This window comes from Lonchura striata, chromosome 9 (genome assembly GCF_046129695.1).
Source record: "Lonchura striata isolate bLonStr1 chromosome 9, bLonStr1.mat, whole genome shotgun sequence".
In the NCBI taxonomy this organism is placed as follows: domain Eukaryota; kingdom Metazoa; phylum Chordata; class Aves; order Passeriformes; family Estrildidae; genus Lonchura; species Lonchura striata.
The window spans coordinates 2,984,705-3,012,402 of NC_134611.1; the positions used below are offsets into that span (position 1 = coordinate 2,984,705).

General features: G+C 51.5%; 1 protein-coding gene and 1 long non-coding RNA gene across 2 annotated transcripts; one reads left to right on the forward strand and one right to left on the reverse strand.

The window, feature by feature from the left end:
• Positions 1 to 6,264, reverse strand: LOC144246746 (uncharacterized). Its single transcript, XR_013340416.1, has 2 exons — positions 6,112 to 6,264; positions 1 to 347 (listed from the first exon to the last, which is right to left on the reverse strand). It is a non-coding gene; the product is annotated as an uncharacterized LOC144246746 (long non-coding RNA).
• Positions 6,254 to 27,698, forward strand: SEC16B (SEC16 homolog B, endoplasmic reticulum export factor). Its single transcript, XM_077785290.1, has 26 exons — positions 6,254 to 6,309; positions 7,578 to 7,875; positions 8,831 to 8,937; positions 9,447 to 9,546; positions 9,657 to 9,771; positions 10,873 to 11,014; positions 11,356 to 11,513; positions 12,185 to 12,246; positions 13,875 to 14,010; positions 14,520 to 14,750; positions 15,395 to 15,492; positions 16,444 to 16,525; positions 16,641 to 16,758; positions 17,092 to 17,203; positions 17,388 to 17,493; positions 18,516 to 18,656; positions 21,524 to 21,637; positions 22,276 to 22,348; positions 24,396 to 24,647; positions 25,115 to 25,185; positions 25,470 to 25,589; positions 25,740 to 25,847; positions 26,655 to 26,736; positions 26,839 to 26,936; positions 27,032 to 27,100; positions 27,415 to 27,698. Exons 2-26 carry the CDS (start codon positions 7,643 to 7,645, stop codon positions 27,475 to 27,477), a joined length of 2,991 nt encoding a protein of 996 aa, XP_077641416.1. The 5' UTR covers positions 6,254 to 6,309; positions 7,578 to 7,642; the 3' UTR covers positions 27,478 to 27,698.

Below are 27,698 nucleotides of genomic sequence, written 5' to 3' on the forward strand. Positions count from 1 at the left end.
TGGGGTTTGGTTTTTTTTGGTTGGTTTATTTATTTATTTATTTATTTATTTATTTATTTATTTATTTTGGCAGGTGCCAAAGAGGTGCCTGGTGCCTTTGCAAGGCTGGATGTTCTGTCATGGTGAGATGGAGAAGCAGCAGTGCATGGAGCAATTTGAGCCCCCTGGATATTACAAGTGTGGGATGCAGGCAGGGGAATTAGCAGGAGCAGCAGTGGTCTGGGTCTTCCTTGCTCTCATTCCATCATGTTGCTCTCTGTCCCTGGAGCTGGCTCTTCTCCAGGTTAATTCAGCTTTCATGAAAGTTTAACTCTGCTGCAGAAGGGAAAAGACAAGTCGCTGTGCCCCTGAAAAATGTAAAGGGTGGTTTGGGGTCAAGTTCTTTTGTCCTCAGTTTCCCCAGGTCTTGGTGCAGTGCCCAGCACTTTGAGTGAGCCCAGATGGGCTCAGCAGAGTGAAACCCTGCTGTGTTAGTACTTCTCTAACTTCTGTTTGCACAAAAAAAAACCCCAGCAAACCCCAAAACTTTAAACAATGACCCCATCAGCTCCCCAGTTTTCTTTCCAAGCCTCAATGAATAAATGCTGCTGGAACCTGGCTCTGTCCTGCTCCCAGCCCTCTGTGTCCTGGCTGTGAGGGACTTCAGCTCAGTTTATGGAGTGAAATCCTCTGAGTTTGGGCTATTTAAACTCCTGGGATTACCCCACAGGAGACCTACAGAGGCAGCCTGGGGAGGCCCAGAGGCTCCTGTGGGCTCCCTGCTATCGTATCAGGGTTTTCTCTTCCACTGAGGGGTTTTTGTGGTCCTTGCCTCCTCAAGCCATGGGAGGCTGCCAGCTGGGTTTCTGGCTTTAAACAGAGCTTGTTCTCTCTCAATTTTGCAGCTTCTCGCCTTAGAGTACAACCGCAATTTAGCTTTATTTCACAAAATTTGACATGACTTGAGACCGTGATTTACTGGCCTTGGAGGATACGGTGTGTGTAACTGTGGAGGGCCTAAGTGGCTTTTCATGGCAGAGGAGTCATAAATTGAGATGGAAAAAAATGAGGGAAATGGGTTAGTGTCCAACTTTACAAGGCAGCAGTAGGAGCAGGACGCAGCCAGGCGATCTGTAACTGTCACGGCTCTTTATTGCCCCTGATCGCCTGCAATAAAGCTCCTCCAGCAGTGTTCAGGTGGCTGAAGGGACACAAGAGGGCAATGTTTTCAAAAGGACACCCTGCAGCTTCCCGGGGCTAAAGATGCCCAGCTGATCGGCTTTCCCTGCTCTGGCACTTGATGGAGACCTCGGGGGAGGCTCTGTGTCTGCTCACCCCCTCCATGGCCACCAGGGAAGGAGCCTGGGGTGCTGGGGTGATGTGCAAGGCTCTGGGGACACCAGCTCGAGGAGGGCTGGGGGTGCCCTGGCCTCCCAGAGCCCTGCTTCTCCATGGCACACACACCAGGAGGTGTTGTGGCAGCAGCTGTGGTCGCTGGGGTTTCTTCTTTTGACATCTGCATCCCTTCTGTGCCCTCCACACCTTCCAACAGACCCAGATCCAGGACAATTTTAGAGCAAGGAGATTTTAGACACAGAATAACAACCTTCTCTTGGCTTTTTAAATTTTTTTTTTTCAGCTTGGTTTTACTTAATGCTACAAGAATAGCTGCAGGATTTGTCCCAATTAAAAATTAATTTTCCCTGGTTGAGCAGTGTGGGGCAGGTGGAAGAATTGCCTCTGCTTTGTTGGTTTTTTTTTGTTTTTTTTTTTCATTTGCCTGACAAATATTTCTGGGCCCCTTGGTATTCGATGTTAATTTTCAGCTTAAAGGTTGTAAGGCATTGCAGTGTGGCACGGGAAGGGGTGGTGTGACAGTCTCCAGGCTGCCTGTGCTCGTTTTATCCGCAAATGGCTGCATTTGCAATGTGTAATGATCTCTGTAAGGCAGTTAGAAGTGAGATAAACATCAATTTTATGGCTGGGAAAACATAAGGGGTGTTGCACAGGAAAACGAGAGGACCTGAATACTGAAAACCCTCTGGTCTCCTCAGTGCTGTTGGGTTTAGCTCTGGTCTCTCCGTGGGTCCCTGTGCATCCCGGTCCCTCCCCGTGGTGGTCCAGGCAGGTGAGGTGCTGCAAGCCAGCCTTGAAGGAATGCAGGAGCTGCACAGCCTTCCCTTTAAGGGTGGGGGATGCAGGTAACCTGGACTTAGTATTCACAGCCAAGAGTTAGGGAGGGTTGGCTGAAGTGGGAATGAAGTAAGACCAAGATTAGGAAGTTTTTTGGGATTTGTTTTGTAACAGGAGCTCACGCAGAAGGCTGAGGTCACGGTCGTGGTGCATCCAGACTGGGGATGGATTTTGAGTTTCACAAATAACAGCTTTTTGCAGCTCTGTTTCTTCACCAGATACAATTCAGGGTATAAAATGCTTTTTCTAATATGCTGAATGCCTCTGGAATGCAATTAATATTCTCGCCTAGGTCTCCAAAAATTAATAGGCGTGCCTGGAAGCTGCTGAACGTGGCTGTGTGTGTGTGCAGGGGGGTGATGGGGAGGGACAGCTTAACCCACCCGAACTGGAAAGGATCTCAGGTGGGGAAGGAAGGTGCAAAACCATGGGTGGGAACTGGACTCACAGAGTGGCTGCAGGAGTGAGGCTGAGACAGCCAGATCACACCCACGGGACAGTGCTGAGGCAGTGCCTCGTAGGGGGAGCAGACCCCATCTCAGCTACTTCAGGAGACACCACCTTCCTCCCACCAGCACGCCCATGGCCTGGGAGCTCCAAATGCCACCCCCTGGCTGGAGCAAGGGCTCTCACAGCTCCTTCCCCTTGAGCCTGAGAGGGGTGATCAAGCTAATTATTAATCAGCTGCCTTTGAGACTGATTGGGGGTGAGGGCTCTCCCCATGTGGTGCGAGTCTGTCAGGGAAACTGAGGCCTGGGTGGTTTTTGTTCTCTTGCTCTGTGTGACATGAAATAGGCTGCCAAGTGTCTCAAAAGCTGGCAGCACGTTCAGGGCTGGTGTTTATTATTTTTTTTTTTTTTTTTGCTGTGTAGAATATTTAAGATGAGTTTTCACATTTTATGTAGTTCATTTTCTACTTGCATTTCTGCCCTGCATGATGCTCAAGACATCTCCACAAAAAAAAAAAACCAACCAAACAAAAACCATTCGTTTGTATATATATTTTTTCACATTTATAGGGGGCTGAAGCACAGAGATTGACAAAGCTTCCTATCAATTCTGCTTAAAAAAAAAATAAACCTTATCTCAGAACCAAGTAGAAACAACATAAATCACCTCAAAACAGCTTCAAGTACTGAGATACCTGAATTTCTTCTCTTGGGTCACAAAGGTTTCAGATGAGGTTGGGTTTGCAGTGGGGGACTGACCTGAGAGCCTGGGGCTGTCTGTGAGCCATGCCCCAAGGAGCTGCACAAACACACTGAGGGCATGAAGAAAAATGTTTTCCACCTAATCTTGTTACTGTAACAACACCAGTGAAATCTTTTAAAGCAGAAAAATGTGATGTTTTAACGTGATAGCAGTGTCCCTTCAGCTCTGTGACAAATGCTATCTGCTGCCTGCATTGCAAGAGTCCTGTAAGCTTGATGGCAGTCCGAGGCCACAGGGCTTTGATTTCCAAGAAAGCTATGACTCCTTTAAAATAGTAATTTCTTGGCTAGATGTGATGACGTTGAAAGGTTATTATTTTCTTCCCCTCTTTCTAGCCCATCTGAGCCTTTTTTCTCTGTTTTTTCTTCTGTCACTTTTCATTCCCCAGCTCCTTTCCTTGGCTCTTCCTTTTTCCAGCGCACTTTCCTGCTTTTGCCTTAAAGTTGGTGTTCCCCATCCATTTTAAACCACTTCTGCACAAAGCTTTACGTTGGTGGTGAAGTTTCTCACCTCTTCTTCCCTAGCAAGAACAGGAACAGAGTTTCCACACATCTAAAACACAAGCATCACAAGCTGCAGCTGCTTTTATGCAAGACAAGTTCCCAGATCTTCCATGTAATCCAAACCTCCTAGGTTAGGCTGGCAACTCCATCTCTGAGGATCTCAGAGATGGAGTAGTTTGGGTTGGAAAGGGCTTTTAAAGGTCATCTGTGGTAAGCACATTTCTCTCCCTCTCAGGATTTTTCATAGAGGTGCACAGAGAGAAATGAAAGAGAAAATAATTTTTATTTTTACTCCGTGTTTTTCCTATGTGGAATGTTTGGAGAATTGTTTACCTGGGGTGATTGCTTGATTGGATTCTGGTGAGGATTGTTTGAGCCTGGTGCCAATCCAACCCACCTGGGGCTGGGCTCTCAAGGGAGGATCACAAGTTGTGTTAGAGATGGAGTCAGAAAAAATAGTATGTAGTTTTAGTATCCTCCTTTTATATAGTATATTAATATATTTTAGCATAGTTATAATAAAGAAATAATTCAGCCTTATAAATTAAGTCAAACATCATCATTTCTTCCCATTAGGTTCACCTGCATTTACAATAGTCATCCAGTCCAACTCCCCTTGCAGTGAGCAGGGACATCTTCAACCAGATCAGCTTGCTCAGAGCCCCATCCAACCTGACATTCAACACTTCCAGGGATGGGGCAGCCACAGTTTCTATGGACAACCTGTGCCAAGGCCTCACCAACCTGTAAAAAACTCCTTCTTGTATCTAATTTAAATTGACTCCCCTTTTCAGCATCTTTATGTGATGATTGAGCCCTGCAGGCTCTCAGTATAGATTTGTGTTTATTGCTAAAAAACAGGTTGGAAACATCCAGCAGTTACCTCTTGGCTAAAAAACCTAAAATTATTAGCCAGAAACTAAGTGGAATTATATTATTTTTGTTAACAAAATATCCTATCAATTTGTGTATTTTTAAAGTGTGGCTCTCACAGTTCCTAGGGATCCTTCCTTGCATCCCCTGAGCCCTGATCTGTCCATAACAGACCTTTTCCTTCAAAACCTCCTGAAGTTTTGAAGGGCAGCTGTGAAATGAAGAGGAGATGCTTAATTTCATTCTACTGCAGCAGCTCAGCAGCACGAAGACAGCGCTGCCCTGGTTTGTGTTTCTCCCAGTCGGATTTCTGTACGGCTGAGTGCTAAGGATATTTTTTTACTTGAAATCTTGAATTCTGCAGAGACCGAGTGCTTATTTCTCAGGATCACCAGGGAAAATTTCTTACTCTCCCAGCAGGGCGGAAATTTCAAGGTCTGAAGCTATAATATATGTAGTCTTTCAACATCATTAAAGGAGGGGGTTTCTGACAGTGCCACCATGATGCAAAGCAAACTCTCCTGCCTGTGAATCCCCAATCAGTCCGTGCTGTCATGTTACAGTGGAGGTAATTTGGAGGCTCTGGGAATGGGGGAGAAGGTGAGACATCACTATGCTGCTGGGTGGTAGATGATGGACCTTATATGTCACTTTTAATGTGGTTTTCTATGACATCATTTGCCTTAATTTGCTAATTATCTCAGTTTTTAAGGTGCCATGGGAGTTCAGAATAGGGTCTCCAGGCAGGAATCTCTGGTCACTTAGAGAACAAGGCCATTATAGTGTTGTAATGACTGAGATGAGGCAGTGCTGGGGTGGAGCCCAGCTCCATCCTGCCCAAATCCTACCCTGGGCAGGACATGGTGGGATGGATGTTATTCACTTGACCTGTGGCTGGATCTGAATTAAACCAGGTTTTATTTATTACTACTATTATTAGGTTTTATTTATTATTATTATTTAGGAGATATGAGGATATATCGAAGAAAACACTTCATAGTATCCTGGAATGCTTGGGGTGGGAAGGGACCTTAAAGATCATCTCATTCCACCCCCAGGGACACCTTCCACTGTCCCAGGCAGCTCTAAGCCCCCTCCAACCTGGCCTTGGACATGTCCAGAGATCCAGGGGCAGCCACAGCTTCCCTGGGCACCCTGTGCCAGGGCCTCCCCACCCTCACAAGGAAGAATTCCCTCCTAACGTCTAATCTAAATCTCTGCTCTTACAGCTTAAAGCTGTTCACCTTTGTCCTATCCCTATCAGCCCTTACTTGCTTCACAGCATTAAAAAAACTCCCCAGGAGGAATATCTGGCTTTTTTTTTGAGCTCGGAGGGCTGCGTGCTCCTTACCTTGGGTGGGAGGAGACCCAAGTGGTGGGAGATGTGACCCTCAGGATGCAGAGAGCAGCAGGACTCCCCTGGGAGCCGAGCGAGCGGCGGCGCGGGGCGGAGGAGCAGAGGCTGCCCTTTGCCCAGTGGCCCATGTGGAATTGGACTTTGGAAGTGGCAACAGGGAGCAGAGGAAGGGCCCCGACAGCTTCTGAGCAGGTGTGTGTGGCTGCTGAGGGGGGAGCATGGTGGTGGGAGCCCCTGGCCAAAAATTGGGGTGGGCCCTCGGTGGGATTGGAATAACGGGTGCCTGGGTGTTTGTGGCTGGGGGATATTTAGGGCAAGGGTTTATTTGGATGTCACCAAACTGAGCCCCCTCTGTTCAGACCTGTGTGTTTTCCAGTTCTGAAATTATGCCAAAGTGCCCTTAACTTTGAGGGGGAGGAGTGAGGAGGGGTTCAGACAGCATCTGGCCATCTCCCTGTGTTGGGGACGCCTGTAAATGTGGGGGCACTTTGGGTACAGATGCTCCAAGAGGAGACATGGGGGGCTGGAGGGTGACATCCCCCTGGCAGCTGGGGCTTCACCCATGTGCCACCCTCGGCTCTCCTCAGGATTTCCTCTTCTGCATGGGGCTGCTATAACCAAGTCTGGTGCCTGCTTGGAATTCTTGCTAGAGCTGAAAGGGAGGAGGAAATTCCGCTTTCCAGCCCATCCCATAACTCACAAGAATAAACCTCCATTTCTCCCTGCCTGCTCATTTCTTGGAACAAAACCCCTTGTCCTGCCCAAAACTTTGCCAATGTCCCCTCCTGTACTGCATATCAAATGGGGTTCCATTGCCATGTCACAGAGGGGAGGGTGATTTCTCAGCCTGTCACAGCTTGAGGGGGCTGTGAGTGCTGGTGCTTTGCAGCTGGGAAGATCCTGCCTGGCTATAAGAAGGCTTTTTAACGTAAGGACAAATTTTATAGCAGGGCCTGTAGCAATAGGACAAGTGGGGATGGTTTTAAACTGAAAGAAGAGAGATTTAGGTTAGGTATTGGGAAGAAAAGCTTTCCTGTGAGGGTGGTGAGGCCCTGGCACAGAGAAAATCCTTATCTCTGGAAGTGTTCAACATCAGGTTATCAGGTTGGATGGGGCTTTGGGCAACCTGGTCTAATGGAAGGTGTCACTGCCCATGGCAGGGGGTTAGAACTAGATTTTTAAGGTGACTTTCAACCCAAACCATTCTGAGATTCTTATTCTGGGAAGAGATGGATGTGTGTTGCTTTCAAAGGCAGACCATTTCATCCTGGTGTTTTAAGGGAAGCTTCAAGTTAAGGAAGATGTAGAGCTGATTTTTCCTTGCCTCTGGGCATTTTGGAAAGCATCCTGGGTTTCCAGGATGCTCCGAAAAAGCAGTAGCTGGAAATAGGCTTCAAAAAGGGGGCTTTGAGGGGGTTGAAAAGCTGCTGATCAAACACGCTGTGACTTATCATTTCCAGGCCACCAAAGCCAATTGGGGCTTAAGCTCCCCAACAGCAGAGAGGATTTTGCTGGCAAGCTTGTGATGGAGCCCTGGGCTCCTGCCCAGACGCCCCAGCCCTGGGAGAGGCCGGCAGCGCGGGGCTCGTGGGCAGAGGGGCAGCATGGTCCCCCGGCACCGCTCCGGCGGCACCTCCTGCAGTCGGGGCAGGCTCCTCGGCCCGGCTCCTGGCACGGGAGACACCTCCCTGGTCACCCCTGGGACGAGGGCCACCACCCCCGCAGTGACAGCAGCTACCCCAGCCAGCCCCGCTCCAGGTGAGATCCCTTTGATCCCTCTTTGTGGAAACCTAAAATAAGGACTGCCCCTTTCGCTGCTCACAGGTCCTGCCCTGGTGACTGTGTGTCAGTAGGTGATGTCCACCTATTCAAGCAGCCCCATGACTTCTGTATTTAAGGCTGCATAGTGTTTGCAGCTTTGTTTTCTTCTTAAAGCTGTGACTTCTGTGGTTGCTGTTTGACAAGCTCTGTCTCAGCCCCGAGGTGCATTTTTCTTACAGGTTTGATTAAATGCAGTTCTTTTTTCCTAAGTGCAAGGTGAACAATAAAAATACAAGCGGTAATATAGGAGCAAGAGGCAGCCTGCAAGCTCAGCTGCTGAAACAGTGAAGAGTGGAGGATAAAATGTGGGCTGGAGGATGCTCTCAGTGCTGAGAAAGAGCTTCCAGCAAATCTGGGTTGATTTGCCTGACTTATTGCCCTCAGTGAATTATAGAGTCAGTACGTGGGGTTTTGTGCTGAGGTCGTATGATGCAGATGGGATATTAGGAAGTAAATTTCTTTCTAAGTGTGGTGAGGCTCTGGCACAGGTTGCCCAGAGAAGCTGTGGCTGCCCCATCCCTGGAAATCCTCAATGCCAGGCTAGACAGGGCTTGGAGCACCCTGGTCTAGTGGAAGGTGTCCCTGCCCATGGCAGGGGTTGAAATGAGATGACCATTAAAGGTCCCTTTGAACCCCAGCCATTCTTGGATTCCATGAAACTGGGCATCACCTGGGCACAGCCTTCTCAGAGGTGGGGGCAGCAAAACATCCAAACCTCCTCCGGCTCCTTCCAGGTGTGATGCTGGAACAGCTCCTGGCCCTGCCACTGAGCAGGGGACCTGGCTTTATTTCCATCCCCTCTGCTGCCTCCAAAGGTCCCAAGCAGGAGAGACCCTAGATGTGACCCTGGAACCCTTTCTTGCCCAGATCAGTGTGTTGTGTTGTTTTCCAGGCAGGGCTATGAAGACCCCCACTGGCAGTATCCTGCAGCTGGCAGCAGGGATGGATGCCCCTACCAAAGCCACCAGTGGCAGCCGGTGGCGTGGCAGGATGACAGAGGTATGGGCTCATCCTTTGGCTCTGGGGGTGGAGGCAGCTTGCAGAAGTGATGCTTTCCCCAGGAGGGCTGCTTCTCACATCCAGGGTTCTCTCCTGCCCACACTCCTGGGTGGTGGTGGGTGCTCTGTGCAGCACTGGCTCCCTGTTTGCATTTAGGAAATGTGAGCAGGAGCTAGGTGCACCCAAGGGATGTTTGATCTTCATTACCATGGGCTAAAAACCTGTGTCATTCCTGGTTCCAGCCTGAATTTGATGGTGCTGTGTGAGCAGGATGGCCAGGGCCTCTTCTTAGCTGTTTTTGGACTGAACAGAAGAGGAGGGAGGAAAGAGAAAAGGACGTCAGCGGTGTGTTGGAAAATGTGCACAAGGCATTATTATCACATCTCCAATGTGTTGGGATAATTTGGAAGCAAACTGAGTGGGCATGGCAAATTGCCCGACTCATGGTTTTTCTTTTGCAACTTCATTGTTGCTCTGGAGGGATAATGCTGAGTCTTGATTCTCTCTAGACCTGAGACAGAGAGAGTCTTATGGCAAGAGTTACCGGGACCAGCACTACTACAGGGGCTACCACCCCAACCTGGCCACGGGCCCCCCAGGGCAGGACAGGTAAAGCTGTCTGTGCAGCCTGTGAAACCACCTGCTGCAAAATGAGCAGGTTTGTGGGTGGCTCAAAAATCCCAGACCTTCAGCATGTCTCCTTTTGCTCCCACCTGCAGGACACAGACCTACAACTCCTATGAGGACAGCTACATCTCGACTGCCAGGAGGGAAGGGACAAGGGAAGAAATCCTCAGCAGTGATTCAGGGGAGGCTGGTGGCCAGCCCAAAGAGGTGACCTGAAGATGGGCAGGGGTGGAGGACAAGAATCTCTCTGAGATTTGGGAAAAATTCATGTGTGCCCCTCCAGCTGAGAAAAGGGCCCCTTTGTTATGTAGCACTCAATGCCTGACAGTCCCTGGGGATTATGCAGCAGGTTTTTAGTGTTTGTGTTCTCTCCCTCTGCTGGGCTGTCCCTCCCCCAGGTGCAGGGCTGTGTGCTCAGCCCAGGAGCAGACAGAAATCCAGGCTTAGTGGGATGTTCTGCAATGGGTCTGGAGCACAAGCCTGATGAGGAAAGGCAGAGAGGACTGTGGGGGCTCAGCCTGGAGGAAAGGAGGCTCAGGGGTGACCTTGTCACTCTCTGCAACTCCCTTAAAGGAGGCTGTAGCCAGGTGGGGATCAGGCTTCTCTTCCACAGAACAAGTGACAGAACACCAGGAAACAGCCTTAAGTTGTGCCAGGGAAGGTTTAGGTTGGATACCAGGAAAAAATTTCTTCAACAAAAGAGTTGTCAAACCCTGGTATAGGCTGCCCAGGGAGGTAATAGAGGCATCCCTGGGAGAATTTTAAAGACATGTAGATGTGGCAGCTGGGGACATGGTTTGGTGGTGAACATGGCAGTGCTGGATTAATGGTAGGACTTAATCTTAGAGGGCTTTTCCAACCTTAATGATTCCCTGATCCCATGATTCTAGCTTCCTAGGTAGCTGACAGCTGTTTGTCATTGTCAGTTCTGTTCACCAAGTCATGCTCCATCACACTTGTGTCCTGATTGCTGGGTTTTATCAAGACAAAATGAAAAGATCAAATCAAAGCTGCTCTGGTGATTTTGCTCGAGTGGTGCTTTTTTGGGTTTCCAAGCCCCATCTCCTTGGTGGTGGTGAGGAGCTCATGTTAGGGCTAGGAAGGCTCTCAGACTACAGCTGTGGCTGATGTAAATTACTTTTTTAAGCTGTTGGGTGGACCCAAGCTGGTGTAGGGCGTGAGCTGCTTTGTGCTGCTCCTGCTGGGCACTTCCCTGGAGCAGCAGAGCCTGCCCCACTGCCTGGGATCAGGAAATCAGCAGTGTCCCTAGTTTTTGAGCCAGATTTGTATGTTCTCCCTCCCTTGCAGCCCTCGGGCCAGCCCAGCCTGCTCCTGCAGTACCAAGAGTCAGGACTCAGCTCCAGCAGCCATGAGCTCAGCCTGTACATCCGTGATGGTGCTGACCACGATGACCCTGTGCTTCCAGGGTCCTGGGACGTGGGACAAACAGGTGAGGTGTAATGGGGGGCTGCAACAAGGGGGAAGCAAGGGAATGAATGGCTGGTGGTAGGATATTGGCTGTCTCTCAGCTGGGTCCTCTCCTGGAGGAGGTTGTGCAGGCACAAGGCATGACTGGGGGCTGTGGGGAGGGTGAATGGTCTGGGGGCTCTGCCTGGGTAGGTGTAGGAGCTGCTGTGCACATCTGCTACTTTTAAGGACAATTCTTGCTTAGGGGGTCAGTGGAGGGCCACTTAAATTGGGGGACAAGGTTGGGACCTGGTCAAGTCCTCCATAGTGGGTGTGGTGTGTGATCAGTGTGAGAGGCTCACAGTGGCCTATGTGTCATTGCAGGGGGGTCCTCGGTGTCCACCCCAGCCCCAGCAGTCCCTCTCAAGTTCCCACAGCTGCACACGGCGCTGTGCTTTGGAGCTGGGGGTCACCTGGTGCTGGCGTGTCCCCACCACCCTGCTGAGGGACAGCTGCCCCGTGTCGAGCTGCACAGCCTGGAGGTAGGACACAGCTGGCCCTGCAGGGCCCCCATCCCCTCCCTGGAGACGCTCCTGTCACCCTGAGGGATGCAAACATGGTTCATAACCCAAGCAGCCTCCTCAGCAGCCTTCCCATTCCTTGCTCCCATCTTCTGTCCATCTCATGTGGACTTTTGAGTCTCCATCGTGCCAGCCTGTGCCTGGGTGGTGCTTTCAGCCTTCTGCTCTGTAACCACTCATTACAGAGGTACCTGTACTGCTCTGCACCTTGAGAGCACAGAGCTCTCAAGGTACCTGAGACTCTCACAGATAGTGGTACCTGTGACTGCTCACAGTGATTCCTTCTCATGGCAACAGATGTGGTTTGTTCCTCTCCAAAGGACAACTCCACTATCTTCCTGAGGTGCTCCAAAACAGGGGCCTTGTCCATGCCCCGAGTCTACCACAGCATTCCAGTCTCCTATTTTACCTCCAGAAGGAGGCAGATGCCGTCTCAGCAGACATTTGTTTACTGGACCTTAGCACTGAAGCCCAGGTGATAGCTCAGGGCCTGTGATCTGTGGTTACCTTAAGACAGCACAGGGTTCATTGGCACTGTTGAATCCTTGGCCAAGGCACTGGCTTTCCAATAGCCTAGCTGGAGCTGGTCTGAATGCTGGAGGCCAGCTGCTGAATTTACATTTGTTTTTTAGGCAATCCTTCATGGCACAGAAGAGCTAGAGGAGCTGCAAGCCTTCCCCGGGCCCCTGGCCAGGTATGGCAGCACAGGCAGGTGCAGGAGCTGTATCCTCCTGGCTGTCTCCTTTATCAGGACATGTGAGATCCAGGCAGACTCAAAAGGTCCCTGTGGTTTTGAGTTATCTACAAAGGCCATGTCTAAGTTCAGGCTGGGAGCTCAGCCCCTTTGATGCAGCGTGGGCTGGTTTGGGTTGTGGGACATGGTTTTTTTGTATATTCATGGGATGTGGGTTTACTGTGGTTTGTACATCTGACCTTATTTTGTACTCATTTTGTCTGAGAAAAATGATTTTTTTTGTGTTTCTTTGGATGGCTAAAGCCCTGGGTCAACTTGTGGCTTAGATTTTCCTAAATTTTTTGTCCCCAGAGATGGCTGAGCCACAGCAGGGTCAGACCCAGTATGTACCTTCTTCCAGTGTGAGCCTGGGGATGAATCAGGGTGCGCTGCATCAGGCTGTCTCTATTTCTGACCACTCCCAACCAAAGAGAAGGGAGAGAAGGGGGAAAAGCATTTTCCAAGCAAAAGGGCTGTGCATACACAAAAGCTGTGTGGAATATCTGGAATATATGGAGCTTCCCTTGTGAGCTCTTGTGAGACCCACCTTGAGTGCTGCAAACAGTTCTGGTGCCACCAGCATAAGAAGGACATGGAATTGTTGGAGCAAGTCCAGAGGAGGATAAAGGGACTGGAGCAGCCTCCCTATGGAGATAGGCTGAGGAAGTTGGGGCTGGAGAAGAGAAGGTTGTGTGGAGACATCACAGCACCTTCCAGTATCTGAAATGACTACAAGGAAGCCAGAGAAGGTCTCATTGTCAGGAACTGTAGAGACAGGACAAAGGGCAGTAGGTGCAAATTGAAACAGGGGAACTTTAGGTTGGATATATGGAAGAAATCCTTCCCTGTGAGGGTAGTGAGGCTTCAGGCTGCCCAGAGAAGTGGTGGATGCTCTGCCTCTGGAAGTGTTCAAGGCCAAATTGGACAGGGCTTGGTCTAGTGGAAGGTGTCCCTGCCCATAGCAGGGGGGGTTGAACTAGATGAGCTTTAAGCTCTCTTTCAACCCCCAGACCATGCTGTGATCCTGGGTTAACACTTGTGCCAAAGGGTGCATTGGGAATCTCTATATAATATGTTGGAATGACCAAGTCAGGATCAACATCTCCACCTGCAGTTTCCCTCTCTGTTTCATCCACTCTTTCTTTCTCGCTTTATTTTATTGCAGGGCAGCACTTCTGCCTGGCTTGCATGTAGCTTAAGGGTTTCTGTGGTCACACAAGTGACCCTCCACTCTGCCTCCACCACAGATTGTGCCTGCTTCTGCAGCCGTGGACATCCATGGATGTCATGGCAGCACAGCAAATCCAAACTGTTTTGTTGCAGATGGATGGAGGAAAGTATTATCAGGAGGGCAAAGAGTGGGTTTGAAATGTACTTTGCATCCCTGAAACGCAGAGATCTGCTAAGAGTCACAATAAATTTGAATGTGTTTGAACTTAAAAGTAGTCACTGGTACTGGGGATCTTCTTTCCTCCAGCTTTTGCTTTGAATTTTTGGCATCCCCATCAGTGAACCTGGGGACTGAGCCTGAATGATGCCCTAGGTTGCTTTGCCTTGGCTTTCTTTGATGCTTCTTTCTGCTGCTGTAGGGAAGACCTGCACAAGGTGGATGTGATGACATTTTGCCAGCAGAAGATAACCACAGGCTGTGATCTCTCAACACAGAGGGGCAGAGATTCCTCTCTCCTCTGGAAACTCCTGGTCCTCCTCTGCCGGCAGAATGGGGTAGGTATCCCATGGAAGGGGATGACACTTTTGATCTTGGAAATGAGACAATATGTCCCTTAGGTACCTCTTGATCCAGTTGCTGTTTCTTGGGGGAAGGTGTGTACCTTAAGAGGATCTGATTTTCATTCCTCAGTCAAATCCTTCTCTGTGATTGCTTTTTATCCTTGGGGACTGCCAACAGCCCAATGGAGGGGCCTGGTGCCACCTTCATGGAGATGCTTAAAAGGGAGCCATTCCCTTAATCCACTGAAATCCACCCAATCCAGTCTGCAGCTGCTTGTTGGAAGCAGGTGGATAGATAAGTTTGTCAGAGGGAATGTTGTGAAGGTCTTCCTAATTGTGCTGAGTCCTTTCCCTTCCAACTCCCCGTGCTGTTGGCCAAAGCTGGTCTTGTTTGGGGCACGTGCTGGGATGAGGATGCAGGTGTACAAAGGGGCAGACTGGAAGTGCCCTCAGCCTTTGCTGGTGGGGCAGGCTCCGGGTGGCTCATTCCTTCCCTTTCCCAGTCCATGGTGGGCTCGGACACGGCCGAGCTGCTGATGCAGGACTGCAGGCGCCAGGACAAGTACAAGAGGCAGGAGCCCGTGCCCAGCCTGGTGGGCCTGGTGGACGACGAGTGGGCGTCGCGCCAGCCGGGCACGCTGGACCTCATCACCGGCGAGGTCCCGCCCGTCGTGGAGACGCAGGCACAGATAGTGGAGAAGTTCACCAAGCTCCTCTACTATGGCAGGAAGAAAGTAAGTGGTGAGTGGGAACCAGGATGTGGGGCTGTAGATTTTTAGATTTTTTTTTTTTTGGACTTGTTGGCTTCTTCAGGCAGGTTTTAAAGGGAAGGGTGGTCAAGAAGTGATTTGTGGTTGTGGGATGAACCCTCCAAGCTGTGTTTGTACAACAAGGCTTTTGGCAGTGATTTCCCACCACTGGGAACTGGGATGCGGGCCCAGGTGAAGATGAGATGCAGAGGCTTTTACCAGCACTTCTACCACATTTAGTTTCCTGGAGTCCTAGAATGATTTGCTTTGGAAGGGACCTTAAAGGTTGTCTTGTTCCAGACCCATTTGCAGCTATGTGATCTCACAGGATACTTAAGGCACAAGGAGAAGAGAGGAGGGTTGCAGATTGGGTGCTCAGATATGGGATGCCATGATATTGAGAGCTAACAGGCAGCACAGACCTGGAAATTTAGGGGACAAAACATTGCTTTGAAGGTTCAAGTTCTTGTAAATTTTCAAGGTAGAAAGACAAATGGACCTGGAATAGATTTTTGGAGGATGCTAATTAAAGCCAGAGCAGTTATTGGGACTCTTCTCTGAGCTGGGGGAAAGAGGAGGGGGAAAGCAGAGTTGGTGCAAACCCTATTTCTTCTCCCCCTCAACTGCAGGATGCTCTGGTCTGGGCCATGAGAAACCAGCTGTGGGGCCATGCCCTGTTCCTCTCTAGCAAGATGGACCCTCGGACGTACAGCTGGGTCCTCACCGGGTAAGTTGGAGAGGCTAAAGCAGGGCATGATGTTCCATGCCTGGCTTTCCAAGCCTGCTATCCCTTCAGTGCCTCCTGCATTGGAAAAGAGCATTGATTCCAGCTGGAGCCTTTCCAGAGGGGGGAAAGGGGACAGAAGGCATCTATTCAAACAGGCCTGAGTCTTTCAGGCTTCCCAACAGGCAGGAGAAATCAAGTTGGGGGCTGGAAAGCAGGAGGAAAGCCATTCCCTGGAGAGGGAGGGTTAATTTATTCTGAGTCTTTGGCTTTGCCCATGTTGCCCTAGCAAAGACAGACATGAGGCAGGGAGAGCTGAGCCATTTTCACTGTGATCCAGTCTAGTCCCAGCTGTTCATCCCACTCGTATGAGAATTTTCTGGTGGAATTTAATGTACTTAGTCTGGATTGGGTTGATCCCTTCAGGGAGAGTTAAGCAGAAATTTTCTGTCTTGTGGAACCCAAATCCTTTTAAGGAGGTTTTATGCAGTGTTGTCCTGGAGACCTGCCTTCTCTGAAGGTAATATTGATCATCACCCCCAGAGGCTGGTGATCCTCTCTGCCTCCTATTTACAAGGGCATGGAGTGATAGGATAGGGAGGAATGGCTGTAGCTAAAGGAGGGTAGATTTAGATTAGATGTTACAAAGAAATTCTTCCCTCTGAGGGTAGGGAGGCACTGGCACAGGTTGTTCAGAGCAGCTGTGGCTGCTCCATCTCTGGAAGTGTCCAAGACCAGGTTGGACAGGGCTTGGAGCAACCTGATCTAGTGGAAAGTGTCCCTGCCTATGGCAGGGAGGTTGGACTAGAAGGTGCCCTCCAACTCAATCCATTTTTGGATTCTCTGGGAAACCCCTTGAGACATCAGTTTCCTAGGGCATTTGGGCTGTGCTCTGGGAGGTGAATGAAGGTTTGGGGTCCTGGTCTGCAGCCCTTCTCTGTTGTCTCCTCACAGGTTCACCAGTACACTGGCCACCAACGACCCACTGCAGACCCTCTTCCAGCTGATGTCGGGAAGGATCCCTCAGGCAGCTCTGGTCTGTGAGCAAGAGGCTGGCCCTGGCAGGTGTTCCCCTGTGCTGTCACCTGCCTGTGACACACACCTTTTGGTGACCATCTCTGCTCACCTTTACTCTCCTCCTCTCCCTCCAGTGCTGCGGGGATGCCACGTGGGGGGACTGGAGGCCCCACCTGGCTGTGATGCTGTCCAACAAGGTTGGAGACATGGAGCTGAACCACCGAGCCATTGTCACCATGGGAGACACTTTGGGTGAGCTGAGATCAGTGGGAGCAGCTGGGCCCAGGGAAGGTGTGGGTAACTGCAGGGACTGAGCCTTGCTCCCACTGGTGGGATTTTATGCACCCTGCAAGAGCTGGAGCTCGCCCTGCTCAGGCTCACCCAGTTCTACCACTGAGCAGGAATCTCCTGAAACAAAAAGCAGCAATTGGGGAAAACAGATAAAAAAACAGGGACAAGGGAGGGATCAGGGTCTGCGTGGGCAGGAAAGTGAGGCAGTTTGGTTTGTATTTTTGGGTGAGCTTGAAAGCAAAGCAGACCATGGGGTGATGCCTCAGGACTAATTGTTTGCCTTTTTCCATCCAGCCAGCAAGGGATCAGTCGAAGCAGCTCATTTCTGCTACCTGATGGCAGATGTTCCTTTTGGTTACTTTGGATCAAAGGCAGATCGCATGGCCCTGCTGGGCAGCAGCCACCGGTGAGCAAGGCTGGGGTTCTTGCCAGAGTCACCTGATCCACATTTTCCCCATCCCTGGGATCTCACTTTGATGCAGAAGCAGTCCCTGCTCGGGGCTTTTCCTGCTGCTAAGGCATGCTCTGTGTGGGGCTGTTTGGGGAGGGAGCTCTGTCCCTGCTCGCTGACCCACCCCTCTCCTCTGCAGCCAGGAGTTTTCCAGGTTTGCCAGGACAGAGGCCATCCAGAGGATGGAAATCTTCGAGTACTGCCAGCAGCTACGACAGCCTGAATCCTTCCTGCTCCCTTTCCAGGTAGTGGATATGCTCACCTACATCTTGTGCAGAGCTCAGACTTCCCCCAAAACATGCACCCATCTCCCTGAAGCCTGGAATTCAAGCTGTTCCTGAGGCTTGTCCCCTTACTGGGCTTTGGGAATGATGGGGAGGTTGCCTTGGCCAAGGGACTCATTCAGGGCAGGTTTTGGGGTGTACAGTGTGTCTAATCAGTGGTTCCTGAGCTCTCATTGCCTCCCTGCTCTCTGTACAACAGGTGAGCTTTTCCTATTGCAAAGCAGCACCCAGCTGTTGCTGCCTTGGGCACTATGGGTTTGGATGAATACATCCCTGGAAGTGTTCAAGGCCAGGCTGGATGGGGCTTGGAGCAATGTGGTCTAGTGGGAGGTGTCCCTGGCCATGGCAGGGGGCTGGAACTACATAAGCTGTAATGTCCCTTCCAACACAAACCATTCCAGGATTCTCTGAAGCTGCCTAGTTCAAGGAAGGGGGGGCTGGATGCTTCCATGGGGATGGGTGGAAGTGGCCTCAAGCTGCTAGTGACCTCTGGGTGCACGATCCAGGCTGCTCTGAATCACGCTGGGGCGATGTGCCACGGCACAGGGCACCCACAGCTATGTCCATCTCCCTGCTGCCACCCGTGGCTGCTCTTCTTCCCTCTCCCAAGGTGTACAGGCTGCTCTGCTTCCCTCTCCCAGGTGTCCAAGCTGCTCTGCTTCCCTCTCCCAGGTGTCCAGGCTGCTCTGCTTCCCTCTCCCAAGGTGTACAGGGTGCTCTTCTTCCCTCTCCCACGTGTCCAGGCTGCTCTGCTTCCCTCTCCCAGGTATCCAAGCTGCTCTGCTTCCCTCTCCCAGGTGTCCAAGCTGCTCTGCTTCCCTCTCCCAGGTGTCCAAGCTGCTCTGCTTCCCTCTCCCAGGTATCCAAGCTGCTCTGCTTCCCTCTCCCAGGTGTCCAGGCTGCTCTGCTTCCCTCTGCCAGGTGTACAAGCTGCTCTGCTTCCCTCTCCCAGGTATCCAAGCTGCTCTGCTTCCCTCTGCCAGGTGTACAAGCTGCTCTACGCCTCCCGGCTGGCGGCGCACGGGCTGCCAGCGCAGGCCCTGCAGTACTGCGAGCTCATCGGCTCCGCGCTCCTGCGCCACGGCCCCGCTGCACACCCCGTCCTGGCCCAGCAAGTGCTGAGGGTGAGTCTGGGCCTCCTGCACCCCGACCTGGGCAGGATGACACCCACCAGGACCTGCTGGGGTGGGAGTGGTTGGCAGCTCTGAGCAGCCCCCCAGGGTTTGTTGCCAAGTATGGCAAAGCCAACACTTCCACAGGGTTTCTAATCCCCAAGGATTTAGGGTAGAAAACAAAGGTATTATGTTGACTGCCAAGTAGGAGCAGAGTTATTTGGAAACAAAAGGATGTTTCTAAGTCTGGTGGGGTTTTCTAAACTTCTAAATGTCACAGCCTTAAGAAGTGAAGTCTAAGTGCACATTTCTCCTTCAGCACATCTACAATCCTCTTTCCCTCCTGAGGGGTGGCACTGAGAGGGAGCATGGCCCACTTTGTAGCATCAAGTGCAGCCCCTCTACTTCCTGAGCAAGGGGCTGGAGCAGAGGGGGTGAGGCCAAGTGTCCCAGGTCCCATGGGAAGGTGAGGCTCTCACAAGACCAGGGCAGTGCTGAGGCTGGTAGTCACCTTCCTCCAGCTTTTAGGACCAGGCTGGATGGGACTTTGAGAAACCTGGTCTAGTGGAAGGTGTCTCTGCAAAAGGCAGGTGTGTTGGAACAAGATGAGCTTTAAGGTCCCTTCCAACCCCAAACCATTCTGTGATGCTATGAAATGCACTAAAGCCGTGGTGCTGTGAGGGGAGGGGGCAGCAAGATGCCTGTCTGAAGTGGGTGCTGCTGAGTTCACCCAAAAGTTGGCTGGCACTGCTTCCTCACCCCCTCATCGAAGCCTATTTGCTGTCTAACAGCCTTTTAGATCTGCCATTCTGCTGGGGATAATGCTTCTCCTGGGAGAAAACACTTTCATCTGAAAAACTAGTGCATTCGTAGATGCTCTTGTCTTTGATGTTCTAGACTGTGTTACAAATTATGATACACATTAGTGTTTGATTAAGACTTCCCCTCTTTTGAAGCTGGGGATGATATACAACCAGGTGCTGGTTCATTAATACTGGATCAAAGTGCACATAAACTTTTGGATTAAACATTCCTCCCATTTAGGAGTAATCATGCTTATAATTTCCTTTTTCCTGTGATTGATTTAGGATGAGCATAGGTGTGTTTGTAAAGAGAAGGGACAGTAGGTAGTGCAGGCTCCTGGTTGGCTGCAGGGTTACTTTGCTCTCATGGCCAGTCCCACTCCCAAGCTGGGGTCCAGTTGTGCAACTCCTGTCTCTCTGTAAACTCACAGACCTGGGAAGTGTGCTTTGTGCTGGTTTAGAGTTTGTGTTTCAAAAGCTCAGGAATGGAAAGAAATCACTGCTTGGGACTGCTGCAGAAAGGAATAGCTGAGTCTTGTGTGGCTGTGGAAGGTGGCTAAGCTGCAAAATCACCTCTGGGTGGCTTTTGGTGGAAGGCATCAAGGTGGAAGCCTTGTAAAAAGCATTGAAGATAAGGAAGCATGAAGTAGCCAGAGGAAACTTGAGAAATCACCAAGAATCCTAGAATGGTTTGGGTTAGACCTTAGAAATCATCTAGTTCAAACTTCCCTGCCATGGGGGACACCTCCTACTAGATCAGAGACTGATATCAGCAAGAGAAAATTCAGTAAAGATGTGGATGAACAGCAGTGCTCCCCTCACCCAGCTGTGTTAAAACTGCATCCTTGTCTAAACCACTCCTTCAGACAGGGAATTAGCTCTGCAGAGAGAGCCCTGCATCTCACCATGGACTCCTGGGCTGCCCCAGAAGAGCCTCTTGCTCCATTGATGGGAGCTGGAGCCCCAAGTCACTGAGATGGCTGCAGCCAGGGCAGCACAGACCCCTCTTCTGCAGGAGAAATTAAACACACAGCAGCAATACTGCAGAGAGGAACCTGGGGGAGATAGTGGAGCATGGAAAAAATACTGAGCAGCAGCATAACAGGATGCTGTTACAAAAGAAAAAAAAAAAACTCCACCAATGTTATAGTGTTATTCTGGGTTGTGAGAGTACAACTGGCATATCTGAGACAAGGATGTGATAATCCCCCTGTGCTGGGGTCTCAGGGGTCTTGGCTGGGGCCTGTTTGGGCTGCTGCATGTGGAGATGGCTAAATTGGAGTGAGTGTGGGAGTGGAGAGCTGGGGTGATAAGAGATTGACAAGAAAATGACCTCTGAAGAAGGCCTGAGGGTTATTTCTTCTGGGCAAGATATGGTAGGGTAGAAAGGGGTATGAGGGATGTGATAACAGCCCTCCAGCATGCAGGAGGCTGCTCGTGGGGGATGTTGCCTGGCTCCTCTCTGCTTCCATGGGAGCAGGGATAGAGAGGCTTAATTTGCAGTAGGGAAGATTTCACTTAGATATTAAGAAAATACTCTTTAGCTGTAAGGACATCAAGCATCAGGACAAGCCTGGGAGGCTGTGAAATCTTCTCAGAGATTTGTAAATGCAGATCAGAAAAACACCAACTACCATCCATCCTCATGGGGTAGGTGAGGAGCTTATGAACTGCCCTGGGAGCTGGGCTCTTTCCAGGGCTTCTGGTGGCGTGTTCTGCAAACCTGCCAGTGCTCCAGCATGGCTGTTAGGGGGGATTAAAGCCACTCATGTTCTTCAGAGGGGGAAAGGATGGTGATAGTTACCTGTCTCTTTGATGTGAGGAATATCTTTGACACAGTATTTTGGCATCTCTGTGGAGGTGCTGAGCCAGCCCTGCAGAGTCTGTGGGGCAGGGGATGGGCCAGCACCTCTGTGGTGATATGGGAGAGGGAATAAATCCTGCACAAGAGGCTGGTGTTATTTTAACCCTGTATTACAAAATGATGCTGTTTTCCCGAGCCTGTGTGCCCGGCCATGACGGATCCCTGTGGATCTGACACGTGTGCTAATCCCTGCTGTCCCCCTGGCCCTGCAGCTGGCTGAGAGGCTGAAGCTCTGTGACCCTCTGCTCCTGGAGATGCCAGAGCAGGAGCAGGCACTGGAGCCCGACTGGCTGGAGCAGCTCCGAGCCTGCTGCCGGGAGTGGGAGGTAAGGAGGATGCAGTGGGACAGCTGCTCTGTGCTGTGGTTTGTCTGCAGGAGCATCCTCCTCCTCCTCTTCCCTTCCCAAGCCGAGGGGATGGAGGTTCAAAAGCTGTTCTTCTCTGGCTTGTGAGCTCCGAGATGTGATCTCTGCTCTGGGACCTGCAGATTCAGTGGGAGCAAGGGGCTTGCAGTGCCTGAGGGCTGCAGAGCTTCACAAAGGGCAAAACTCTCTTTGTTTTGGCTCCAGGAGGGCAGGCAGGGGCTGGTGGGTGAGTGATGGTCTCCCTTTGCAGGGAGGACATTGCAGAGGTCACTGGTGGGGGTGTCACCTTGTGGATAAACTCTGGGGTCTTTTAACTATGGTCTGGTGCTTGGATTAATGCTCTTCATTCAGATTTCACATCTGCTTTTGGTTTTGTGTCGTTTCCCCTCCTGCCTGCTCCCAGGGGTGCTGCAGCCCCTCCTGCTTACTGGGAAAGAGCTGTGTCCATGCTGGTGTGGGTCTCTCCTGCAGCCTGGGGTGGGCTATGAGCCCAAATCCATGAGCACTCTGCTTTCCATTGCATTGGCCTCATGCTTTCCTTAGTTTTTGTCTTGTGCCACCCTTTTTCCTATCAATATCACTGTGTTTTCCCCCTGCAGGTGGAAGATGATCTTCCTCCAGAGGTGGCACCCGCTCAGCTGGAGCTGCCCTGTGCTGTTCTGCCGACAGCAGGTAAATAAAACAAAGCAGCAGCTTGTGGGCTCCCCAGTGGGCTCCCCCTGCCTGGAGCTGTGCTGCCGTGGGCTGGGAAGCAGCTTCCCAATCCCTGGAGTTTTTTACCAGCAGTAACTCCTTGCATCCCCACAGAGCAGAAAGGCTGCTCCTGCCTGGATGCATCCCTCGGGCATGGGCTGCAAAGCGAGGGCTCGATGCTCATGTCCTCACACAGAGTCTGAGTAATTTGGCCTAATTACAACAGCTTTGGGGTCCCTCTGGGTGCCGTGGGAGGAGAAGAGGAGCTGAGAGTGGGTGCTGGATGAGCCTCCCAGCTGAGCCTCAGGGGAGACAGCCCCATTCCCTGGCTGTCCTCTGAGGGTGCAAACTGGAGCTGAACTAAAGGGATTTCACACTTAGAGAGCAAAGGATTCAGGAAGGAGCTCATCCTGCTGTGTGCCAGGCTGCAGGATGCCTGTTGCTGAAGCCCCAGCATTTCTGCTTCCCTGCTGCCTCTTTGATCCCTTTGCTTCACCCTTGGGTGACCCCAAGAGTCCCCTCCTGTGCCAGCCCACCCAGAAGGCTCAGAGACATCAAGAGGAGGGACACCACCATGCCCTGGTGGCAAGGGAAGTGCATGGGGCTTTTCTTTCCCAGCTGGGCAGTCATCCATCGGGATGTCCCACTGAGGAGAAGTCAGGTGTTGCTTCACATTCACCTCCATCAGCAGGATGCTCCTACACAGCCCTCTGCTCCTTGGATCTGCCTTTTACTGGGAATGCTGGCACTGAAGTGTGGAGGGCAGAGGCTGGTGCAGACAGGATGAAACACAGCTAATTCCTTCAAGCCATTTCTTCCTATGAGCTTTCCCTGCTGCTGCCAAATTCCTTTTCAAAGGGCTCTCCCAGGCAGTAAAAAGGATCATCAATCCTGATTGCCTTCTGCTGCTATCATGGCTGAGACTGTGATCTTCCTTCCTTGGAAGGAAGTTGCAGGTATGATGATCCCATTGGCTTGGCTTCTCCAAGCAGCCAGGTCTGCTCCATGTGGTCTCCACAGCCCACCTTCCCTGTGCTTGGCCCTTTTCTTCATTGTGAAGGCCATCCAGAGCCACCACCTGAGGGGCTTGCACGCAGAGAAAGCTGGCTTGGTGCTGAATCCATCCATCTTGGAAAGACAAAGCCCAAATCAGGTGCCAAGCTGGAATCCACATGGTCCTCCCTGACTTGTTCCAGCTGAGCTTGCCAGGCAGCATGAGTTTGAGCATCCATCCTCCTTCTTGTGGATCCTGAGCATCTCCAGGCCATGTGGGAGCAGCTCATGGGTGTGAAACTAATCCGGAGTGGGCTGCAGGTGATGCTGGCAGCAAAGAAAAGGGTTTGATAGCACTACATCAAGAGGTGCTGCAATCCTTCCCTATGGGATCTGGGTCCTGCCTGCCATGTCTCACAGCAATGGGAGAGCAATTTCCCAGTGCCCAGTGTTTCTGGCAGGAGGTTGCTGGAATGAGCAGGACACACACCTGGGACCAATGTGTGTGTAAAATAAAACAAATCCTGCTTGCTCAACTTGCCTTTCAAACAAAAAATCCCAACCCTGAATAAATCTGCCTAAAGCAAGGAACTCATCCGTGGGTGCTGCTGTGGAACAGGAATGAAAGCTACCTGGTGAAACTTTCATGCTCAGGGTGTCCAGCAGGAAGGCAGGAGTGGGGGAAAAGGCTGGACACCTCAGCCTCCTTTGAGCTGCTGGTGCATGCTGCTTGTGGCCCCTTTGCTTCCGTAGCATTTTCTTTCTGAGTTCATTTATAGCCTCAGGTACATTCCCAGGATTAAAAAAAAATTCCCCCTGTCTTTCCCAGCCCACCTTCCTTGAAACCACTGGAAGGCTCCTATTGCTGTGCTGTGTCCTACCTCCTCCCTTGCCTGGTCCCTGGAGCCTTTCCTCACTCCCCCAGCTCCTGCTGATGTTTAATGGAAAAGGGGATAAATCTGTGCAACAGCCCAATAGAATTATAAACATCACAAACACTGTAAACTCCTGAGGTGTGGGGTTTTTTTGACAGATGAAGAGCCTGGCAATGAGATTCCCCAGAGTGAAAGCTACCAGTATGACCAGTGGTTTGAGCCTGTGCCATCCCAGGGACAGAGCTCCCAGGAGGATGTGTCCCTCAGGTCCCCAGCACCTGCTCAGGTCGTGGCGTCACCGCTGCCCAGCGTGGGGAGAGACCTGCAGCCCCCTGTGCCTGGCCAAGAGACACGTGCCCCTCTGGGAGGGGATTCTGCTGAGCCCCCTCCACAGACACCGCTGCCAGCAGGTAAGTGCTGCAGCCTTGTTTCCCTGCAAAAATCACAGAATCCCAGAATGGTTTGTGTTGGGAAAGGTTGTTAAAGATCATATAGTTCCACCTCCCTGCTACGGGCAGGGACACCTTCCACTAGAGCAGGCCCCATCCAGCCTGGCCTTGGGTGCTTCCAGGGATGGTGGGGCAGCCACAGCTTCCTTGGGCAACCTGTGCCAAGGCTTTACCACCCTCACAGCAAGAAATTTCTTCCTTAGAAGTTGCCTTTGAGATGCACCAGTTCAGCCTCACCGCTTACTCCCTGGTGCTGGCAGGGCAGGGACCAGAATGGCCTTTGGCATCTCTTGGGGGACATCTTGGCCACCACATGGATGGTTGTGCTCTGGAGAGGGGCATGGTACAAGCTCTGAAAATACCTCTGATGGATAAATCCATAGTTCCACAGATCAAACCTTGACTGTGTCCTTCCCTCTGCTCCACAGGAGAAGGTGGGGAGCCCTGGGGTGCCAGGCTGTCCCCTGGAGGGGTGCAGCCCACCCTCCCCTCAGAGCAGGTGAGTCAGAAGGGCCAGAGAGGCCATCCTGGCTGGATCTGGGATGTCTTGGCCCATCCTTCCATGCACCGAACTCGCATGGAATCCCCCCATCATGGTGCCAGTTGTTCCCTTGGGTGAAAGCTGTGTCCTGCTCTGGGTGCTGTTTCTGTGCAAGGCATGCGGGGATCCCTGGGGATGCTTCCCACTAATCTGGTTGTGGAACAGTCCCCAGGGGGGCTCTGACCATGCTTGGTGCAGCTCCTGTGGGGACAGCACGTGGCAGCTTCCATGTCTGATGGCAGGAGGAGTTACTGACCAGAGTTCGGACTCCCTCGGAGACCTCCACTGTCTCCTTGGGGGACAGTGCAGATGAGGATCCTGCCGAGGAGCAGGCAGAGGCCATGGAGCCAGAGGAGGACAAGGTGAGCATGCCAGAGCCATCATGAGCCTCATGCACTGAGCTTGCCTGTCCCTGGAAAATGCTGTCCACTCCCAGCAGGCACCTGGAGGACCCTGGCACCCACTCTCTCACCCCTTCTTATCCCTTTCCACTCTGTTCCTTCATTTCCCAGAGCTCTGGATTCAGGTGGTTTGGCTGGTTTCGGTCGAAACCCACTAAGGAAACTTCTCCCAAAGCTGAGTCTGAGACAGGCTCAGACTCTCCCACAGCAGGACCACAGGTAGGGGACAAAATGCCATCCTGTCCCTGGTGTCATGCAGGGAGAATGGGTGACACATCCCCCCATCACCCGTTGTTTCTCCCTCTGTCCTCATGCAGGGGCCATGACCATTCCGTGTGGGAGCCCTTTTAGCCTGGAAGTGAATCCTTGATAAATAATAACTGTAAATTCATATAGCCTCTTTCACCCATGAGATCATCCAAGCCCTTGGCAAACTCTGCAGGGATCCCTTGCCCTCCATTGGAGCAGAACACAGCAGCTGTGAGCAGCACTGCTCTGGCAGGTTTTAGGAGGTGCAGAGAAGGGAAACTTCTAAACTTCTTTAATTGGAAGTGCAGCAGCGAGGGGGAAGCAGCCATGCGTGGTTATCCCAGACCCAGCTGGCTCCTAAGGGCATCACATCCCTGATGGCTCAGAGCTTGGAGCGAGAACCTCCCCTGGAAATTTCTTCCTGGTAGGGAATGATCTACTGTCCCAGAGCAAAAAAATGTTGGGATATTCTTCTAAAACTAGCAGGAGATGAAGAACAGAAGGGGACCCATGGACCTTGGCCCCTCACACTGTACCCAGGCTTGGTGTCCAGCCTCCTGCCTGATTTTGAGCCCTCAAGATGGTTTAGCTTTGGGCCCGAGTTGCTTGCCCTGACCCTGTAGCCCCTCCTTGGCTGTGTTTCCTGCAGCTCCTGGGGTACCTGTGCAGCAGGATGGCTGCAGAATGGGTACCCCAAAGCCCTGGTGTGATATCTGGTGCAGAGGTCTCCTCCCAGCTCAAGGAGCTTCTTCTCTAAGCGCGTGGATGTCATTTCAGGAGCAGAGGTCACCATCCCCACCCATAGCCCCTCTGGCAGATGGGACAAACCCTTTGGCTCAGCCTCTCTCCAGAAATCCTGGTAAATACCACACAGTTCCCCTCAACTCTTTTCCCCATCACCCTTTTACAAGTTTCTCCTCTTAATTTTAAGCTGGGTTTTGGTTTTGGTTGCTGGCCCTAGGAGGAATGCAGGGTGAGAGTACCTTTGCTGTTAGTCCAGTGTCTGCAGAGGTGAAAGGCTCGTGGGAGAAGGATGGAAGGCAGTCAGCAGGACAGCAGGTGAGGAGGGAAGTGTATCCCTGTGTGATGGGGGTGTCCAGGACACCTCTCTGCTCGGGGTGGCTGTTGACTTTCTCTCTCTTTGGTCCTTCCAGGCCGGCTACCCTGGACCTCTCCCACCATTGGCTTCAATTCCTCTCTTCAACCCTGCCCAGGTCCCTCAGGTGAGAGCATTTCCCTGAGGGAGTGGTGCTGCATGGGACCCGGGGTGGCTTGTGATTTTGGGCAGGAGAAGTGTCCTGGATTTTGGGGTGGTGCCAGATTTCAGGTGAACTGCTATGGGTAGGGTTGTTTAGGTAATGCCCGTTTTGGGAATAAGGGTATTTTATATGTAAATCAATTGTGGGAGGACAGCAATAGGGTGTGATGAATGAGCAAAACATAAGGAGGATGGTTGTGGTTGCATCCTGATGATGGTAAATCAACATTTTGGGGTACAGCCCATTGCTCACACCACCTCTCTCTCTGTGTTTCCCAGCTTCCTGCCCGACCCACCCAGCCCAGGCTGCTTTCCCGGCATCGCTACCCCAACCCACTGTGAGGCAGACACCAATCGCACAAAGTTTTTTTAACCAAAATGGCATTTGTGGTTATTTTGGATGGGGTAGCAGTGGTTGGCCTGGTTGGTGGAGGGTGTTGTAAAATAAGGCAGAGTTTTCTGGATTTAAAAGTCAATAAATGGGGGGCATGAGGCTGGGAGGGAGGTGAGTAATTTGGCAATCCAGGTGGGAACACATGCCTCTACCTTCCTCTTCCACAAAA

Coding starts and splice junctions, on each gene's coding strand:
- SEC16B (XM_077785290.1), top strand. CDS start 7,643: ATGGAGCCCTGGGCTCCTGCCCAGACGCCCCAGCCCTGGGAGAGGCCG. Junction 9,772..10,872: donor CTGGTGGCCAGCCCAAAGAG/GTGACCTGAAGA, acceptor CCTCCCTTGCAG/CCCTCGGGCCAGCCCAGCCT. Junction 26,737..26,838: donor GCCTCTCTCCAGAAATCCTG/GTAAATACCACA, acceptor TGCTGGCCCTAG/GAGGAATGCAGGGTGAGAGT.